The 21,042-nt window shown below is 44.8% G+C and overlaps 1 protein-coding gene across 1 annotated transcript in view; it reads right to left on the bottom strand.

The window, feature by feature from the left end:
* mgat4b (alpha-1,3-mannosyl-glycoprotein 4-beta-N-acetylglucosaminyltransferase B) overlaps nt 1–21,042 on the bottom strand; it is a 275,855-nt gene that overhangs the window by 99,412 nt on the left and 155,401 nt on the right. The window contains exon 6 of the mRNA XM_073067080.1: nt 10,372–10,485. Within this exon, the coding sequence (XP_072923181.1) occupies nt 10,372–10,485 (114 nt within the window). The remainder of the gene's footprint in view (nt 1–10,371; nt 10,486–21,042) is intronic.

Below are 21,042 nucleotides of genomic sequence, written 5' to 3'. Positions count from 1 at the left end.
CGATGTTTCGGGCCGAGACCCTTCGTCAGGACTAACCGAAAGGAAAGATAGTAAGAGATTTGAAAGTAGTGGGGGGAGGGGGAAATGCGAAATGATAGAAGACCGGAGGGGGTGGGATGAAGCTAAGAGCTGGAAAGGTGATTGGCGAAAGTGATACAGAGCTGGAGAAGGGAAAGGATCATGGGATGGGAGGCCTCGAGACTCTGAAGTCAGCTGGAAGAAGGTTCTATGGCGTGATGAAATCAAAATTGAGCTTTGTGGCCATCAGACTAAACACTATATTTGGTGTAAGCCAAACACTGCACACCATCACTACTGTGAAGCATGGTGGTGGCTGCATCACGCTGTGGGGATGCTTCGCTGCAGCAGGCCCGGGAAGGCTAGTGAAGGTAGAGGGTAAAATGAATGCAGCAAAATACAGAGAAATCAGGAAATTCTGAAGGAAAACCTGATGCAGCCTGCAAGAGAACTGCAATTCGGGAGGAGTTCTGGGAGAAGATAGAGGGCTATGTGGTAGAGAAATTCTAGGTAGTTTCTAGAGTAGGTTACATGGTTGGCAAATACTGTGGGCTGAAGGGCCTGTAATGTGGTGTACATTTCTATGTTCTATGTCCAGATGTGCAAAGCTGATTGAGACGTATCCACACAGACTCCAGGCTGTATTTGCTGCCAAAGGTGCATCAACTAATTACTAGCTTGAAGGGGATGAATACTTATGCAATCAATTATTTTGTGTTTTATATTCGTAATTAATTTAGATCACTTTGTAGAGAACAACAACACACACAAAATGCTGGTGGAACACAGCAGGCCAGGCAGCATCTATAAGGAGAAACACTATCAATGTTTCGGGCCGAGACCCTTCGTCAGGACTAACCGAAAGGAAAGATATTAAGAGATTTGAAAGTAGTGGGGGGAGGGGGAAATGCAAAATGATAGGAGAAGACCGGAGGGGGTGGGATGAAGCTGAGAGCTGGAAAGGTGATTGGCAAAAGTGATACAGAGCTGGAGAAGGGAAAGGATCATGGGACGGGAGGCCTCAGGAGAAAGAAAGGAGGAGGGGGGAGAGCACTAGAGGGAGATGGAGAACAGGCAAACAACTAAATATGTCAGGGATGGGGTAAGAAGGGGAGGAGGGGCATTAACAGAAGTTAGAGAAGTCAATGTTCATGCCATCAGGTTGGAGGCTACCCAGCCAGTATATAAGGTGTTGTTCCTCCAACCTGAGTTTGGATTCATTTTGACAGTAGAGGAGGCCATGGATAGACATATCAGAATGGGAATGGGACGTGGAATTAAAATGTGTGGCCACTGGGAGATCCAGCTTTCTCTGGCGGACCGAGCGTAGGTGTTCAGCAAAACGGTCTCCCAGTCTGTGTCCGGTCTCACCAATATATAAAAGGCCACACTGGGAGCATTGGACGCACTATACCACACCAGCCGACTCACAAGTGAAGTGTCACCTCACCTGGAAGGACTGTCTGGGGCCTTGAATGGTGGTGAGGGAGGAAGTGTAAGGGCAGGTGTAGCACTTGTTCCACTTACAAGGATAAGTGCCAGGAGGGAGATCGGTGGGAAGGGATGGGGGGGACGAGTGGACAAGGGAGTCGCGTAGGGAGCGATCCCTGCGGAAAGCAGAAAGAGGGGGGGAGGGAAAGATGTGCTTGGTAGTGGGATCCCATTGGAGGTGGCAGAAGTTACAGAGTATTATATGTTGGACCTGGAGGCTGGTGGGGTGGTAAGTGAGGACAAGGGAACCCTATCCCGAGTGGGGTGGTGGGTGGATGGGATGAGGGCAGATGTGCGGGAAATGGGAGAGATGCGTTTGAGAGCATTGATGGTGGAAGAAGGGAAGCCCCTTTGTTTAAAAAAGGAAGACATCTCCTTTGTCCTGGAATGAAAAGCCTCATCCTGAGAGCAGATGCGGCGGAGACGGAGGAATTGTGAGAAGGGGATAGCATTTTTGCAAGAGACAGGGTGGGAAGAGGAATAGTCCAGGTAGCTGTGAGAGTCTGTAGGCTTATAGTAGATATCAGTAGATAAGCCGTCTCCAGAGATGGAGACAGAAAGATCAAGAAAGGGGAGGTGTCGGAAATGGACCAGGTAAATTTGAGGGCAGGATGAAAGTTGGAGGCAAAGTTAATGAAGTTGACGAGCTCAGCATGCGTGCAGGAGGCAGCGCCAATGCATTCGTTGATGTAGCGAAGGAAAAGAGGGGGATGGATACCCATATAGACTTGGAACATGGACTGTTCCACAAAGCCAACAAAAAGGCAGGCAAAACTGGGACTCATATGGGTGCCCATGGCTACATCCTTGGTTTGGAGGAGGTGGGAAGAGCCAAAGGAGAAATTATTGAGAGTAAGAACTTAATTCCGCTAGACGGAGGAGAGTGGTGGAAGAGGGGAATTGGTTAGGTCTGGAATCCAAAAAGAAGCTAAAAGCTTCAAGACCATCTCAGTGGGGGATGGAGGTATATAGGGACTGGACGTTCATGGTGAAAATAAGACAGTAGGGGCCAGGGAACTTAAAATCATTAAAAAAATTCAAAGCATGACAAGTGTCACGAACATAGGTGGGAAGAGATTGAACAAGGGGGGATAAGACAGTGTCAAGGTATGCAGAAATGAGTTCAGTGGGGCAGGAGCAAGCTGAGACAATAGGTCTACCTGGATAGGCAGGTTTGTGGATGTTGGGTAGCAGGTAGAAACGGGAAGTGCGGGGTGTGGGAACTATGAGGTTGGTGGCAGTGGATGGGAGATCCCCAGAGCTGATAAGGCTGGTGATGGTATAGGAGACAATGGCCTGGTGCTCCTTAGTGGGGTCATGATCAAAGGGTAAATAAGAGGAAGTATCAGAGAGTTGTCGCTGTGCCTTGGCCAGGTAGAGGTCAGTACGCCAGACAACAGCTCCCCCCTTTTATCAGCAGGTTTTATAGTGAGGTTGGGATTGGTGCAGAGGGAGCGGAGAGCAGAGCGTTCGGAAGGAGTGAGGTTGGAATTGGAACAGGGTGCAGTGAAGTCGAGACGGTTGATGTCCCGTCGGCAATTAGCAATAAAGAGATCCAGAGCAGGTAGAAGACCAGAGCGGGGGTGTAACGTTCTCGCTCGGGTGTGAAGTAACGCCGAGGTAAACGTTACAGTGAAAAAGCGGCATTATCAGGTGTTTAAAGTGCAGCCATGTCAACCCGATCCAGCATCAAGTCGTTGTCAAAGTCATCGTCATCCTGCGACAGGGGCAGTAGGGCATCAAGTAAGGCCACCCAAGCAAGAGCGAAAGCAGAAGCCGCCAAGGTGCGAGCGCGCTTTGCCAAAGAAGAATTAGAAGTAAAGATGAAAGCGGCTGCCAGAGAAGCCGAAAACCAGAAGGAAAAGGCTGCCAGAGAAGCCGAAAACCAGAAGGAAGTGGCTGCCAGAGAAGCCAAAAACCAGAAGGAAAAGGCTGCCAGAGAAGCCGAAGCGGCTGCCAGAGAAGCCGAAAACCAGAAGGAAGCGGCTGCCAGAGAAGCCGAAAACGAATTGGAAAGGAAAAGGGTAGAGGCACGGTTAGAAGCGCTGAAGCTAGAACGAGAAGCAGCAGCTGCCGAGGTGGAAGCAGAGTTAATAGAAGACGCCGAAGAAATGCATGATCCGAAGGACGGAAAATCTACCTCAGAAAAGATCGGATTGGAACGTACAAGGGACTATGTCCAATCTCAAATGGAATGGAAGACTCTTTCTTCCTCTCCTTACTTATTCGATAACGTCCCACTTCATGAGGAGTCTTGGAGAGGCCCGACGGCATCACGTCCATCCGAGGAAGATAATTTACCCTCGCAACTCCGCGATGAACCCAGGAATGCAAGGGCTCACGACAAGTACTTCTCGACACCGAACTTACCGGATTTGGGGAGAAGAGAGGCAAAGACTGAGTCCAGACCAGCAAATTCCATAACAGATGTACGCCCTCAGTCGTGTACCTGTGGACATGTTCCCTCAGCCCGCACACCACTTGCAGACGAATCCGTAGCACGGTATTTCGCACGACGGGATCTCGTCACTTCAGGACTATACCAGTTCGACGATAAACCTGAAAATTACCGTGCATGGTACTCCACTTTCACCAACGCTATCGACGGAGTCCAGCTCAGAGCAACCCAGGAGTTGGATCTTATGGCAAAATGGCTGGGAAAAGAATCATGCGAACAGGTGAGACGCATGCGTTCAGTGTACATCAACAAACCTGAGCTAGCATTGAAGAAAGCATGGGAGAGACTTCAGGAGGGCTACGGAGCCCCCTAAATTATTGAGGCGGCGCTATGCCAACGCTTGGGAAATTTTCCTAAGGTGTCAGCCAAGGACCACACCAAGCTAAGAGAATTTGGAGATTTACTCATGGAGATTCAAGGCGCCAAAGAAGATGGCCACTCAGCTGGTCTAGTATACCTAGACACTCCAACCGGGATTAGACAACTCGTGGACAAACTTCCATTTGGGCTGCAGGACAGGTGGTTGTCCGTTGCCTCAGATTACAAGGAAGAACACGAAGGTCAATTCCCTCCCTTCGAGTATTTCACCAGGTTCGTGTGCAAGGAGGCGAAGAAGCGAATCGATCCTAGCCTCATAGGTCCAGGAAGCACCACAAGGCTTTAACAAGCGCAAAGTAACTGACGAGACGCTGGGTCAGTCTGTCTTTGCTCATAAGGAGCACGATAATAAACTTGCTCCATCGGCTCAAGACGCCATCATCTTAAAAACGGAGGACACCAAGGTCTTCAGAGACAAAGCAAATAGTGGGGTCGCCCCACTACCTTTCAGAGAATCACGCCAGTGCTCGCCAAACAACAAAGAGCAGGCAGTCAAGCGGTTCACGCCCTTGCAAAAAACCACGGAAAGGAGACCTGAGATGCAGCAAAGCATCCGATCGACCCACGAGGTACTGGGCACACCAATGGCAGAGGTCACAGCCATTATGAATGCACGACCACTCCTACCCATGTCTTCTGACCCGGAAAACCCCTTCATACTGTCGCCATCAATGCTCCTTACGCAGAAGGCAGGAGCTGCCCCTCCACCAGGGGACTTCTCCGATAAGGACCTGTACACAAAGCAATGGAGAAGGAACCTTCAAGTTGGAGATTTAGTTCTGCTCAAGGACAAGCAAATCGCCGGCAACTGCTGGCCAATGGCCAGAATCACTGCCACATTCCCTAGTAGGGATGGACATGTCAGGAAAGTCGAGTTGAAAACTACCGACCAAGGCGATGGGAAAATTTACCAAAGGCCTGTTACAGAAGTCATTCTACTTCTACCTAATGACTGATTTAGAGACTGAAGTTTGTATTATGTTCATTGTGACCTTACGAAGGCCAAGCGGGGAGTGTGCTGCCTTTATGGCAGTTATTTAGTTTATAATATTTTCGCGTAGTAATTTGTTAGCATTTTTTTAGTTAAAGTTAGGATTGTTTAAATCAATTGATTTGTCTGTAATACATCGCGGCTGCGATGACGTCACATCCGGGTTCGCCGCGTCTTGTGGGGAATTACCGGTTTGAGATTCACGCAAGGGTGGGGGTCACTCACATGTGCCACCATAACGCTGACTAGGGTCTCTCTATGCACCAAAGACACAGTGAAAGCAACGCTGTAAGTCATTAGATAATCGGTATTTTGAGTTAGAATGTTAACGCCGATTCTGTTAAAAGTAACGACGGTCGGTAAGGTTTACCTTTTCGTCAGTTAAAGAGTCGGGATAGTTTGTATTGAAGTGTATCTAAAGCAGCCAATGGAGCAGCTAGATTCTGACTGTATGCTGCACTTTAATGTAATGTAGTTATTGTAGTTTTACCTTTGCAAGTATTCACAATGTAAATGTGATATTTAGAAGGGAACAAACACTGTACCAATCCTGTATTGTTTTTCAACAGTTTTCACCATGCGTTAATGTGAAGAGTGAACAGTAAATGGTTAATCTTACTGCGGTCTCGTTTGCATTGATTCTGGTTTATCTCGACGTTTACCTCGGCGTTACTTCACACCCGAGCGAGAACGTTACAGGGGGTGTCCATGAAGAGGAGGAGGGTTGAAGACGGGAGAAGGGGTCATTGGTGGGGGTTGGAGAGTCCTTGTCAAAGAAGTAAGCTCGGAGACGGCGGAAGAAGAGTTCAGTTCAGTGTCATGGCGTACGCGGAACTCGCTGAGGTGTGGGTGAAGGGGGACAAAGCTGAGGCCCTTACTGAGGACAGAGCGCTCTGCCTCAGAGAGTTGAAGGTCGGAGGGAATGGTAAAGACCCGGCACGGATGAGAGATGGGATCAGAGGGGGGAGGGAGGCTGGTAGTGTCAGTGGAGAGGGAAGGGTTGGGGTGAGAGGAAGATTATCCTTTCCCTTCTCCAGCTCGTTATCACTTTCGCCAATCACCTTTCCAGCTCTTAGCTTCATCCCACCCCCTCCGGTCTTCTATCATTTCGCATTTGCCCTTCCCCCCACTACTTTCAAATCTCTTACTATCTTTCCTTTTGGTTAGTCCTGACGAAGGGTCTCGGCCCGAAACATCGACAGCGCTTCTTCCTATAGATGCTGCCTGGCCTGCTGTGTTCCACCAGCATTTTGTGTGTGTTATTGTTTGAATTTCCAGCATCTGCAGATTTCCTCGTGTTTTCACTTTGTAGAGATCTGTTTTCACTTTGACATGAAATAATCTTTCTCTGTTGATCAGTGTCAACAAAAAGCCAACTTAATTCTTCTCTGATTCAATGTTGTAAAACAATAAAACATGAAAACTTCCAGGGGCGGGTAAATACATTTTATAGGCACTGTATGAACTCACTTTCATGGACTCTTCATTTCGTTCTCAACATTAATTGCTTGCTTGCTTATTTATACATTCATTCATTCCTCCCTCCCTCTTTCTCTTTGTATTTGCACAGTTTTTTGTTTTTTGCACACTGGTTGTTCTCCGACCTGTTGGGAGCAGTTCTTCATTGATTCTATCGTGTTTCTGGTATTTACTGTGACTGCCTGTAAGAAATGAATCTCAAGGTTGTATATGGTGACATGTAGGTACTTTGATAATAAATTTAGTTTGCACCTCCCATCCTCCTTCACTCTGAAGAGAAAAGGCCTAGCTCGCTCAACCTATCCTCAATAGACATGCTCTCTAATCCAGGCAGCATCCTGATAAACCTCCTCAGCACCCTCTCTGAAGCTTCTGAATCCATAATATAATGAGGCAACCAGAAATAAACATGGTACTCCAAGTGCGATCTAATCAGGGATATAGAGCTCAGTCTCCTGCATAATGAAGACCAACATACCATACAGCTTCTTAGCAACCCTATCAACGTGAGTGTTTGCAGATTTGATCTACTATGTATGAGAGAATGGATGAGGTTAGAAAAGAGACAGCTGACCACCTAAAGTTTTTAAGAAATGGTAGAATTTGTGATAAAGATGGGAAGGTGACTGCAGTCCAGCTGCTGCACCAGTAAACAAGGGCATTAAAATCCAGCAGGCTCAGTAAACAGGCACGAGGAACTGACTCTTCAGTCTCCCATAGCAGAAGATGACCACTTCAAGCACTCTGGCATTCCGTGTTTCAACTCCATCTGCCCTCGGCTTTGTCTGCCTCTATCTGCCATCCACCTGCTCACACCCACACCAACTCCAGCCCTCTGCCTACCCTATCCAACTCAATCTGCCCATGATTCTTCACAATACTCCCCCTCCACCACAAGATCTGATGCAAGGTTTTGCCCCCCAGAAAAGTCATCAAATCCTCTCCCCACACAGATATGACAAGACCAGCTGACTTCCTGCAGCATAAATATCAACACAAGAGCCACTGCAGATGCTGGGAATGCAGGGCAGCATACACAAAATACTGGAGGAACTCAGCAAGTCAGTCAGCATCTAGGGAGGGGAATAAACAGTTGTTGTTTCTGGACAAGTCCATTAATCAGACTTCCTTCAGCAGTTTGCTTGCTACTCTCAATACTACAGTTTCTTTTGTCTTTTGCGTTTTACTCTTGGTCGTGCCAGTGAGCTGGGTTCAATTCCTACTACTGTCTTGTAAGGAGTTTGGACAGTCGAAGTTCAAAGTAAATCTATTATTAAAGTACATATATATCACCATATACAACCCTGAGATTTACTGTTCTTGTGAGCATACTCAATAAATCCAACAACCATAACTGAATCAATAAAAGATCGCACCAGCAGCTTGGGTGACCAGTGTGCAAAAGACGATGACGACAACAACAACAACAACAACAATAACTATAAATACAAGCCTGATCCAGTTTTAGAGTCAGAATACCACATATTATATTATGACTGATCAGTTATTACAGATAGGACAATCCATAATAACTGTCCAGTTATACTATTACAGGAAAACAAGCATGAACAACTTACTTAATAGATATAACTATTCCAAACACATAACATGCAGAAATCAGTAAGTAAAAAACACAAGAAATACGCTGAATTAAAAGAGGAAATAAAAAGCCTTTGGAACATGAACAGGATATACATTGTCCAATAGTAATATCTATAACCGGTATCATCCCAAATTCACTGTACATAGAAATTTACAGCACATTACAGGCCCTCCAGCCCACAATGTTGTTGTCGACATTATGCCAACAATAGCATTAAACAATTAAGCCTACACAACAATATCTACATAAATCTTCAGAAAGCTACAATACTATACACCACTACAATAGTCCGAAAATTCCTAGCAATTGACAACTGAGCATGTTTGGCTATGCCCGTAACTCAGGTTTTACCAGCTTGAGCTGAGAAAAAATAAATAATAATACATAAGCAATACATATCAAAAACATGAGATGAAGAGTCCTTAAAAGTAAGTCCATAGGTTGTGGGGAACAGTTCAGTGATGAGGCAAGTGAGGTTGAGTGAAGTTATCCCCTCTGGTTCAGCAGCCTGATGGTTGAGAGGTAATAAATATTCCTGAACCTGGCAGTGAGAGTTCTGAGGCTCCTGGACTTTCAGCAGCAAGAAGAGAGCATGGCCTGGATAATGGGGATCCCTGATAATGGACGCTGCTTTCCATGTAGATATGCTCAGTAGTGGGGGGGGCTGAACCCCTGATGGACAGGGCTATCCCCATGGGCTCCCCCTGTAACCACATCGGTTTCCTCCTGTATTCTAAAGGTGTATATGGGTTAGGGTTAGTAAGTTGTGGACATGCTACGTTGGTGCAGGAAGCATTACGACACTTGCGGGCTGCCCCAGTACATCCTCGGATAGTGTTGGTCGTTCACGCAAACTTTGCATTTCACTGTACGTTTTGACAGACACATGACAAACTAAGCTAATTCTAACCTTAAAGCTAAACTTACTAGTAAATCTGTTGCATTTCAACGTTGGATTGTTAGAATTGTGTCATGCCTTGCTTAAGTTAAATCTCATTCATATCGAAGTGGAATCAGTGCTGGCATTGGAGTGTGTCCAGAGCAGTTTCACAAAAAAGATCCCAGGAATGAAAGGGTTATTGTACTCACTGGAGTTTAGAAGAATGGGGGGGGGGGGGGGGGGATCGCATTGAATATTGATAGAGTGAATGTAGAGAGAATGTGTGTTAAAGTTGGGGAGACTAGCACAGCCTCAGGGACGGCTATTTAGAACAGAGACGAGGAGGAATTTCTGTAGCTAGAGCGTGGTGAATCTGTGGAATTCATTGTCACAGATGGCTCTGGAGGCCAAGTCATTGACTATATTTAAAGTGGAGGTTGATAGTTCTTGATCAGGCAGGGCATCAAAGGTTACAGGGAGAATGGCAGAAGAATGGAGTTGAGAGGGGTAATAAATCAAACACAATTGAATGAAACTTCAGATTCAATGGGCTGAGTGGCCTCATTCTGCTCATATGTCTTATAGTCTAATGAATCATCAATTTAAAAGACACCAGCACTGATGTTTATTTCTGTTGTTATAAGAATCTTTAACTTTAGAAACGAGTTCTGCCTGTCTTCATGAACACTGTCTACAGTTCATAAAAATGCTCTGGCTGTGAACCACATTGGACACTAAGTACATGAAAAACATGACATAACTAAACTATTTCTCCTCCTTAATAATTTACTTTCTTACTGCTCTTGAAGTAAAATTACCAAACCATCAAACGAAACTTCTTACAGCTTCAATCAAATGGATTTAAGTTTCATTAAAATTCCTGCCTGAGGCCTTGCAAAGTTTATTAGCTATACTATTTATTGGTCTGAATTTGAATGCTATGTAATGGATTTGAAGAGAAATCAATGCTTATTCACTTTCAGATTATTGAAAATCAGGGTGCATTTTTCATGTGAGCAACAGAACGGCAACACAAACATGTACAACTTCTCAGTGCATTCGGTTGAATTTACCTGACTCTTTCCTTGGGATCACCGAATGTTTCCTTCAGATGGGAGAAGTCAGGGTAGTAGTTCACTGAGGGAGCGATGACTTCCAGCAACCCTGACTGAATTTCATTTGGGAATCTGAGGAGAAAAGAAATCAGTGATTAAAGGCTGCTCTGGACAGATTCAATTGTATAGTGCTCAGGATAAATACCATAAAAATTCAAACTATACCCACAAAGAAAGATGGACAAGCAACCAATGTGCAAATACAATAATAATAATAAAAAAATATTTAGAACATCAACACACACAAAATGCTGGTGAAACACAGCAGGCCAGGCAGCATCATTTCCTTGTGTTTGATATTTAGAACATGAGTTATAGAGTCCTTGAAAGTGAATCTGTACATTGTGGAGTCAGTTCATTGTTGTGGTGAGTGAAGTTATCCACACTGGTTCTGGAGCCTGATGGTTGTTGGGTAATAACTGCTCCCAAATATGAAGCTGTGGGATCTAAGGCATCTGTCCTTCCCAATGGCATCAGCAGGAAGAAAGCTTAGCTTGGATGGATGTAAAAGGTCACAGGCTTCTCACTCTGACTCCTGACCTTGAAAAATATCTGGAGACGGATTGGATGCTGCTCCATAAAAGGGCCATTTCTGTGAGAGCTTTGGTTTCTGGTGAAGGAAATCTTAGACAAGCCTTACTCAACCAAAGGGAACCAGAACACACAATTTATAGTACAGTACAGAACAGGACAGAAACACAAGAGATTCTGCATATGCTGGAAATACAGAGCAACACACATTCAGTAAAATGCTGGAGGAACTCAGCAGTACCTATGGAGGGGAGTAAATAGTCGATGTTTTGAGCTAGGTCTTGATGAGGGTCTCAGCCCGATCAATCAACTGTTCATTCCCCTCCACAGATGCTGCCTGGCATGCTGCATACCTACAGTATTTTGTGCATTGCACAGCACAACAAGCCCTTCAACAATATTGCACTGAACTAATTAAGACCATGACCATAAAATATAGGAGCAAAATGAGGCCATTTGGCCCATCAAATCTGCTCCGCCATTTCATCATGGCTGATCCATTTTTCCTCTCAGCCTAATTAATCTATTGCCTTCAATCCAGGTCCTTTCATGCCCTAACAAATCAAGAACCTACCAACCTCAGCCTTAAATATACATAAAGACCTAGCCTCCACAGTTGCTTGAGGCAAAGAATTCCACAGATTCACCACCCTCAGGCTAAAGAAATTCCTCTTCATCTCTGTTCTAAAAGGAAGGCCTTCTATTCTGAGGCTGTGTCCTCTAGTCTTAGGCTCTTCCACCATAGGAAGCTTCCTGTCCATATCCACTCTATCAAGACCTTTCACCACTTGATAGGTTTCAATGAGGTCACCCCTCATTCTTCTGAATTCCAGTGAATACAGGCCCAGAGCCCTCAAATGCTCTTGTATGACAAGCCATTCAACCCTGGAATCATTTTCATGAACCTCCTATGAACCCAAAACCAGTTTCAGCACATCCTTTCTTTTATAAGGGACCTAAAACTGCTCACAATACATCAAGTGAGGACTCACCAGTGCTTTATAAGGTCTCAACGTTACATCCATGCTTTTATATTTTAGTCCTCTGGAAATGAATGCTAACATTGCATTTGCCTTCCTCACCACAGACTCAGACTCCGAAGTCCCTTTGTGCCTCAGTTTTTTGTATTCTCTTTCCATTTAGAAAATAGTCAACCCTTTCGTTTCCTTGGCCATAGTGCATGACTGTACACTTCCTATCACTATTATTCCATCTGCCATTTCTATGCCCATTCTCCTAATCTGTCTAAGTCCTTTAGTAGCCATGACTTCCTCAAAGCTACCTGCCTTCCACCTATCTTCATATCATCTGCAAACTTCGCAACAAAGCCATCAATTCCATCATCCAAATCACTGACATATACAGGCAGTCCCCGGGTTACGTACGAGTTACGTTCCTGAGTCCGTCTGTAAGTCGGATTTGTACGTAAGTCAGAACGAGTACATCGGTATTATTTAGCGTCAGTTTGTCAAATGTTTGTCTTAGTATATAGTATATATTTTACCTTTCTATGCATATAAAACACTTAAGAAACGTATGCATTCCAATAATAAAACCACTGCATTGCTTAGTAATAATTATAGCTTTCATCGGGGCAGGGCCCTTCACAAGCTCCATTATTCTCACTTTATCCGTTACCCTTTAAAATTGTTCCGATCGTTGACCGACTGTAGCCTAACGCTTTTCCAATGACCGATGACGTTTCACCTCTTTCCAAACGCTTTATTATTTCCACTTTATTTTCAATCGCGATCACTTCCCATCGATGGAACAGAAACACTGCGGGCGGCGGGTCCCGAGCTCTGCTGGCTCCGGAGGTCCGCTGGGTCCTAAGGACCACCGCACTGAGACAGGTTAAATGGGACAAGTGGGGGCTGTGCTGGGTTTGGGTATTTGATCCTCCACAATATTCCGCATGGGAAGTTAAACTGGAGGTGGCAGTGTTTTTTTTTTAACGAGGTCGAGTTGCGAGCTCGACATCAACCTGGCACGGATGGTACGGGAGTCACCGGATCGATATCAACCCGGCACGGGAGCAGTCTGTCACTGGATCGAACTCGCTGATCTCACTGCGCCACCAGCCGACTGGAACGGGGGGGGTTCAGGGTGAATCTTACTAAGAAAAGTTTAAGCCAAATACAAAGTTAAACACTCAACACAGTGTCAACGGCAACGACTTAAAATGGCGGACAGCGTTGCGATCCGACTTAAAATGGCGGATGGCATCGCAATCTGACTTAAAATGGCGGACGGCGTCTCCTTCCTCGGTTCGTAAGTACGAGTTGTCTGTAAGTCGGACATTTGTAACTCGGGGACTACCTGTAATGTAAAAAGAATCAGTCCGAACACAGAGCCCTGTGAAACACCATCAGTCACCAGCAGCCAGCTAGAAAAGGCTCCCCTTATTACCACTCTTTGCCTCCTGCCAATCAGCCACTGCTTTATCTATGCTAGAATCTTTCCTGTAATACCAAGATCATAATTTATTATGCAGCCTCATGTGCGACATTTTGTCAAACGCCTCTGAAAATGTAAGTACACAACATCAACCAATTCTCCTTTGTCTATCCTGCTTGTTATTTCATCAAAGAATTCCAATAGATTTGAACAGGCAAGATTTTCCCTTACCATGCTGACTATGGCACATTTTATGAAGAGCATCCAAGTACCCTGAGACTTCATCCTTAATAATCGACTTCAACATCTTCCCAACCACTGAGGTCAGACTAACTGGCTGACAGATTCCTTTCTTCTGCCTCTCTTCCCTTCTTAAAGAGTGTCATGACATTGCAATATTCCAGTCTTTCGGAACCACTCCAGAACCTAGTGATTCTTGAAAGATCATTACTAAAGCTTCCACAATTTCTTCAGCCACCTCTTTCAGAACTCTGGGTATATACCATCTGGTCCAGGTGACTTATCCACTTTCAGAACCTTCAGTTGCCCAAGAACTTTCTCTCTAGTAATGGTAACTTCACACACTTCATGCCCTCTGACACCTGGAGCTTCCACCATACTGCTAGTGTCTTCCACAGTGAAGACTGATGCAAAATACTTATTCAGTTCCTCCACTACTACCTCTTCAGCATCACTTTCCAGCAGTCTGATATCGACTCTCGCCTCTTTTTACACTTAAATGTATCTGAAGAAACTTTTGGTATCCTCTTTAATATTATTGGCTAGCTTACTTTCATATTCCATCTTTACATTCTTAATTACTTTTTTGGTTGCCTTCTGTTGGTTTTTAAAAGCTTTCCAATTCTCTAGCTTCCCATTAATTTTTGCTCCATTATATTCCCTTTCTTTGGCTTTCATGTTGGCTTTGACTTCTTTTGTTAGCTATGGTTGTGTCATCTTGCCTTTAGAGTACTTCTTCCTCTTTGGGATGTATATATCCCGAGCCTTCCGAATTGCTTTCAGAAATTCCAGCCATTGCTACTCTGCCTTCATCTCTGACAGTGTTCTTTTCCAGTTAATTCTGGCCAACTCCTCTCTCATGCCTCTGTAATTCCCTTTAATCCATTGTAATACTGATACATCTGACTTCAGCTTCTCCTTCTTAAATTTCAGGGTGAATTTGATCATATTATGATCACTGCCCTTAAGTTCTCTAATCAATTCTCTTTCATTGCACAACACCCAATCCAGAATAGCTGATCCCCTAGTGGGCTCAACCACGAGCTGCTCTAACAAGCCATCTCGTAGGCACTCTAGAAATTCCCCTACCTTGATTCCAGCACCAACCTGATTTTCCCAATCTACCTGCGTATTGAAGTCCCCCATGAAGATTCTTAAATTGCCCTTTTAACAAACATTTTCTATCTCTCATTGTAATTTGTAGACCACATCCTTACCACAGTTTGAGGGTCTGTATACAACTCCCATCAGGGTCTTTATACCTTGCAATTCCTTAGCTCTATCCACAATGATTCACCACCTTCTGACCCTATGTCACCTCTTTCTAATGATTTATTTCACCTTTTACCAACAGAGCAATACCACCCCCTCTGCCTTCCTGTCTGTCCTTTTGATATAATGTGTATCCTTCATTAAGCTCCCAGCTATAATCTTCTTTCAGCCATAATTCAGTGATGCCCACGACATCATACCTGCCAATCTGAAACTGTGCTGCAAGTTCATCCACCTTATTCCGTATACTGTGCGCATTCAAATACAACACCTTCAGTCCTGTATTCACCCTCCTTGATTCTGTCCACCTTTTACGTTGCAACTCATCCTGTTGACTGCCATTTTGCCCTATCAGCAGCCTCCCCTCACTACACATCTTCCCACTAGGATATTAGTCCCCCTCCTGTTCAGGCGCAAGCCGTCCCTTCTGTACAGGTTCCACCTTCCCTGGAAGAGAGCCCGAAGATCCAAAACTTTATGCCTTTCCTCCTACACCAACTCTTTAGCCACGTAATAAACTGTATTGTCTTCTTCTGTGCAATCCTAATGTACCTGTCCAAATGTCTGTTAAATACTGCCAACGCTACCTACTTCCACCACTACCTCTGGCAATGCATCCACCTCAACGTTAGCCCTCTCAACCTGAATACCTGACCATTTGCACCATATATTTTAACCCTGGGATAATATACCTGCTAATCTTATAAACCTCTACTGAATCTCTCCTCAACCTCTGCTGCTCCAGAGAAAACAACCGCAGTATGTCCAACCTCCCCTGACAGCACGTCCTCAAATATAGGCAACATCCTAATGAACCTCTTAATATACTCCCTTCAAAGCCTCCACATTCTTCCTATACTGAGGTAACCAGAATGATATGGTGCAAAAAGTGCTCATTCAGCCCATCATACCTGTGCCAACTCTCCAAAAAGTACAGTCAATTCGTCCACTCCCCAGCTCCTCTGAAACCCACAAGCCCTCAACAAGGTCTCTCATTCATGCCTCAGATTCACTGTAGGACCATTGAGGAAGGAGTCCCCGGAACTGGCTGCGTGCTGCTAGAGTTCATGCTGGGTTGGGGGCTAGCTCCTCCCATTGGTGCTGCCTTCCCAGTGTTCGCTCAGCGGAAAACATGCTGGATTCCCATCATTCCCGGCTGCACTGCGCAATATGAGGAACTACTGTGGATTTGTTCTTGCAGAAACATGGCTCCAGGACAACATCCATGCACCATTAATCCACAGGTCATGACACTCAGGGACTTCTGTAACTATATGTTTTTCGCCAATCATAATTATATGCACTAAGAGTGGCATGGTAGTGTAGTGGTTAGCGCAACTCTTTACATTACCAGCATCATGAATTCAATTCCCACCGCTGCCTAGAAGCAGTTCTCCCCTTGAAAGCATGTAGATTTCTTATGGGCACTCCAATTTCCTCTCACAGTCCAAAGACATACCATTTGGTAGGTTAACTGGTCATTGTAAGTTGTCCCATGATTAGGCTAGGATTAAATCGGGGGATTGCTGGGCAGAGCAGAAGGAGAGAGAGATAGATAGATAGATAAATAGAGAGATAGAGAGAGAGAAGAGAGAGCAAGACACACACACACACAAATAAATAAATGAGTATGTGCTCTGTGCTGTATGTGACTGTTGGTTCTGTTTTTTGTACCTTGGCCCTGGAGGAATGGTATTTCGTTTGGCTACTTCAATCATGTGTATAGTTGAATGACAATTAAACTGGAAATTGAACTTGAACCCTGAGAGTTGATTCTAGGCCTCTGCAGACAGCTCAGTCCAAATCTTTATGGAAATAAAAGATGTTATTCCTTTCCCTTCCTTTACTAATCACATTTTTCCATGCCTTCTGGTTCTCCTGATGGCAAAAACAGTTCCTCTCAATAAAAACCCTTTGCTCCGAATGGAAAAATAATTCCTTCCTGGTTACTCATCCAGCAGGAACTTGTGCTCTCAATTCGCTTCATTACAAAGTGTGACACATAAATTTGCAAGAGACACCTAAAGTGTGACCGATTTATCACCTATCTTGTTACTAGCAGCAGAGTGCTGATGACTGCAGTAATCACTGGGCAGTGAGACACTCCCACTGGGCAGTACAGGACACCATGCGTCAGAAACAGAAATACCTTCAATGTTATGTTGAATTTATTATTATTTTATATTATAGCAGTTTTATATCTTTGCACTGTACTATTGTCACAAAATAAATATCACATCAGATATGACAGTGATAATAAATCTGATTCTGATTCTAAAGAGAATTCCTTTTACACCCTGGTTTATATTTAATGTAACTGCACAATAACAGCCCTTCCGGCCTAACGAGCCCACACCATCAATTACACCCGTTTGAGCAATTAATCTACTAACTGGTACATTTTAGAATGTGGCAGGATACCAGAGGACACAGAGGAAACCCACATAGTCATGCGGAGAACGTACAAACACCTTACAGAGTTTGATGGGAATTGAACCTGGATCACTGGCACTGTAACATGCTAACCACAACGCTAACGTGCCACTGAGACTTGAACAGTCTTTGAGATTACAAAAAAAAGATACACTAAAACATAAACACTAAAATAGACTTATTTTTGTTCTAGCTCTGTCCTTTCTACTAAAAAATTGTGAAATTTATGTCTAATTTATGGTTTTCTGAGAAATCTGTTTACATGTGTCCAGGGGGAAGAGTTACTCCTCTGATAATATCACACTGCACTGTTCCTGTGATGCTGCTGTAAGAAAGATTTTCATTACACCTGTGCACACGTTGGCTTGTGCAGAAGACAATGAACCCACATGGATTTAATACATTTACAAGATGCTATCACAACTGAGAAATGACACCTAAAGATATAAACTGAACATGTAACCTCAGTTAATTAAACCCCAAAGATGTGATTTTAGAAAGCTCCACCTGTGGACGGATGAAAACAAGGTTTACTAAGTTCTTTTTAAAAAATGAGAGCTTGGGGGGGAAAAGAGCTATGTGAGAATGAGGCGTGGCTGACGCAGGCGTGGACAAGTGAGAGAAATGCAGCAAGCTATTAGAAACTAAAGATGTAAACTGTTAAAAGTGGAATTAGCAGTGAGTATCTCTACCATTCTTACTGGAAATCCTCAGGGTGAAAGCCCTGGAGGAGAGACGATATCAATTAAAGGTTTAATGAAACTACAGCTATAACAAGCAGCAGCTACAGAAACAATATCGGCAGAGATAAATGTCCAAGACCTCTACCGTGTAACCGGGAATTTGTTCTGTTAAATCATACGAAGGAATTTGGTGAGTTAAAACGCTTTTATTGTTCTGAGTGTATAATTTGTGTGTGAAATACGTTCAGTCGTGGTGTAACGTCAGACGCTCCAGACCAGTTCAGAAGCAGGTGAAAACCTGGCCAGCAGGAGCCATCTCTGCTCTTCAAGACTGCTTTGAGCACACTGACTGGCAAATGTTCAGGGAGGCTGCAACCGATGGCAACTTCACCAGCTTAGAGGAGTACACAGCATCAGTGACTAGCTACATCAGCAAGTGCATCAATGACGTCACTGTGTCCAAGACCATCACTACACGCTCTAACCAGAAGCCATAGATGACCGCTGAGGTGCGTGTGCTGCTGAGGACCCGTGACTCTGCCTTCAGAGCAGGCGACAAGGCAGCTCTAACAACAGCGAGGGCCAAACTGCCCTGGACCATCAGAGAGGCAAAGCGTGCACACACCCAGCAAATCCACAGCCACTTTCAGGACAGTGGCAACATGCAGCACATGTGGAAGGGTATTCAGGACATCACCAATTACAGGACAACAACACCTGACTGTGCAAGTGATGCCTCCCTCCCAGATGTGCTGAATAACTTCTACGCCCGGTTTGAGGCAGAAAATGACATGGCGGCAAGGAAGTCCACCCCTCCTCCAAATGACCAGGTGTTGTGTCTCACTGTGGCCGATGTGAGGAGAACCCTGTGCAGGGTCAACCCACAGAAGGCTGCTGGACCAGACTATATTCCTGGCAGATTGCTTAGAGGATGTGCAGACCAGCTAGCAGATGTTCTCACTGACATCTTCAACAACTCCCTGAGCAGTGCCACCGTTTCAATGTGCTTTAAGGCCGCCACCAGTCTTCAGTGTCCTGCCTCAATGACTACTGTCCCGTTGCACTCACATCCATCATCATGAAGTGTTTCAAGAGGCTCGTCATGAGGCATATCAAGACCCTGCTACCCCCCCCCATGGACCCCCTGCAGTTTGCGTACCGTCCCAACCGTTCAACAGATGACACCATTGCCATCACCCTCCACCTGGCCCTAACCCACCTGGACAAAAAAAACCCTATAAGTTCAAAAGCTGTTCATAGACTTCAGTTCGGCATTCAACACAATCAGTTCTCAGAAACTGATTGAAAAGCTGAACCTACTGGGCCTGAACACCTCCCTCTGCAACAAAATACTAGATTTCATGACTGGGAAACCTCAGTCAGTCCAGATCGGAAGCAGCATCTCCAACACCATCACACTGAGCACGGGGGCTCCCCAGGGTTGCGTGCTCAGTCCACTGCTGTTCACTCTGCTGACCCATGACTGTGCTGCAACACACAGCTCGAACCACATCATCAAGTTCGCCAATGACACGACCGTGGTGGGTCTCATCAGCAAGAACAATGAGTCAGCATAAAGAGAGGAGGTGCAGCGGCTAATGGACTGGTGCAGAGCCAACAACCTGTCTCTGAATGTGAACAAGACAAAAGAGATGGGTGTTGACTTCAGGAGGGCATGGAGCAACCACTCTCCGCTGAATATTGACGGCTCCTCCATTGAGATCGTTAAGAGCACCAAATTTCTTGGTGTTCACCTGGCAGAGAATCTCACCTTGACCCCTCAACACCAGCTCCATAGCAAAGAAAGCCCAGCAACATCTCTACTTTCTGCGAAGGCTGAGGAAAGTCCAGCTCTCACCCACCATCCTCATCACATTCTACAGGGGTTGTATTGAGAGCATCCTGAACAGCTGCATCACCGTCTGGTTCAGAGACTGCACCATCTCAGATCGTAAGACCCTGCAGTGGATAGTGAGGTCAGCTGAGAAGATCATCGGGGTCTTTCTTCCCGCCATTACAGACATTTACACCGTACGCTGCATCCACAAAGCAAACAGCATTATGAAGGACCCCACACACCCCTCATACAAACTCTTCTCCCTCCTGCCATCTGGGAAAAGGCACCGAAGCATTCAGACTCTCACGACCAGACTATGTAACAGTTTCTTCCCCCAAGCCATTAGACTCCTGAATACCCAGAGTCTGGACTGACACCAACTTACTGCACTCTACTGTGCCTATTGTCTTGTTTATTATTTATTGTAATGCCTGCACGTAGGTCTGTAGTCTAGTGTAGTTTTTTCTGTGTTGTTTTTACGTAGTTCAGTGTAGATTTTGTATTGTTTCATGTAGCACCATGGCCCTGAAAAACGCTGTCTTCTTTTTACTGTGTACTGTACCAGCAGTTATGGTCAAAATGACAATAAAAAGTGACTTGATTTGACTTGATAACTGAGAAACGTTTGGAAATGACAATATGATACTGAGTTATTTTGAAATAGAAAATACAATGTGCGTAGAAACTTCCTGATTGTAATCCTGTCGTATACAGATCAGGTTTTTATGTGTAAGTATTACGAATTGACTTTCTGTGGATGACCCACTATTTCATCCAATGAACCAAGAAACAAGATGGTGAGCCACCCAAGATTGAAGAACCAGTGTGGGAACGAAATGATTCAAGACATAGAGGATTTACTATGTCTGGATGTATATGCTTATTTTTAGAAACATAGAAAACCGACAGCACAATACAGGCCCACAATGTTGTGCCGTATATGTACTTACTTTAAAAATTACCTAGGGTTACCCATAGCCCTTGATTTTTCTAAGCTCCCTGTACCTACCCAGGAGTCTCTTAAAATACCCTACCGAATCTGCCTCCACCACCATCACCAGCAGCCCATTCCAAGCACTCGCCATTCTGTGTAAAAAAACTTACCCCTGACATCTCCTCTTCAAATATTCATTTGAAGAATCTGTATTTGATTTTCTGGAAGAACTGATTATTTTTGCAAAGACTTAAGTTACCGAATGTTGGAGAATTGTCATGAAAGGAGTTAAGGGGTGTGTG

The sequence above is a fragment of the Hemitrygon akajei genome, chromosome 15, assembly GCF_048418815.1.
Source record: "Hemitrygon akajei chromosome 15, sHemAka1.3, whole genome shotgun sequence".
NCBI lineage: Eukaryota > Metazoa > Chordata > Chondrichthyes > Myliobatiformes > Dasyatidae > Hemitrygon > Hemitrygon akajei.
Note: the sequence above shows the minus strand (reverse complement) of the source record. Positions and strands in the feature narration are given on the sequence as shown.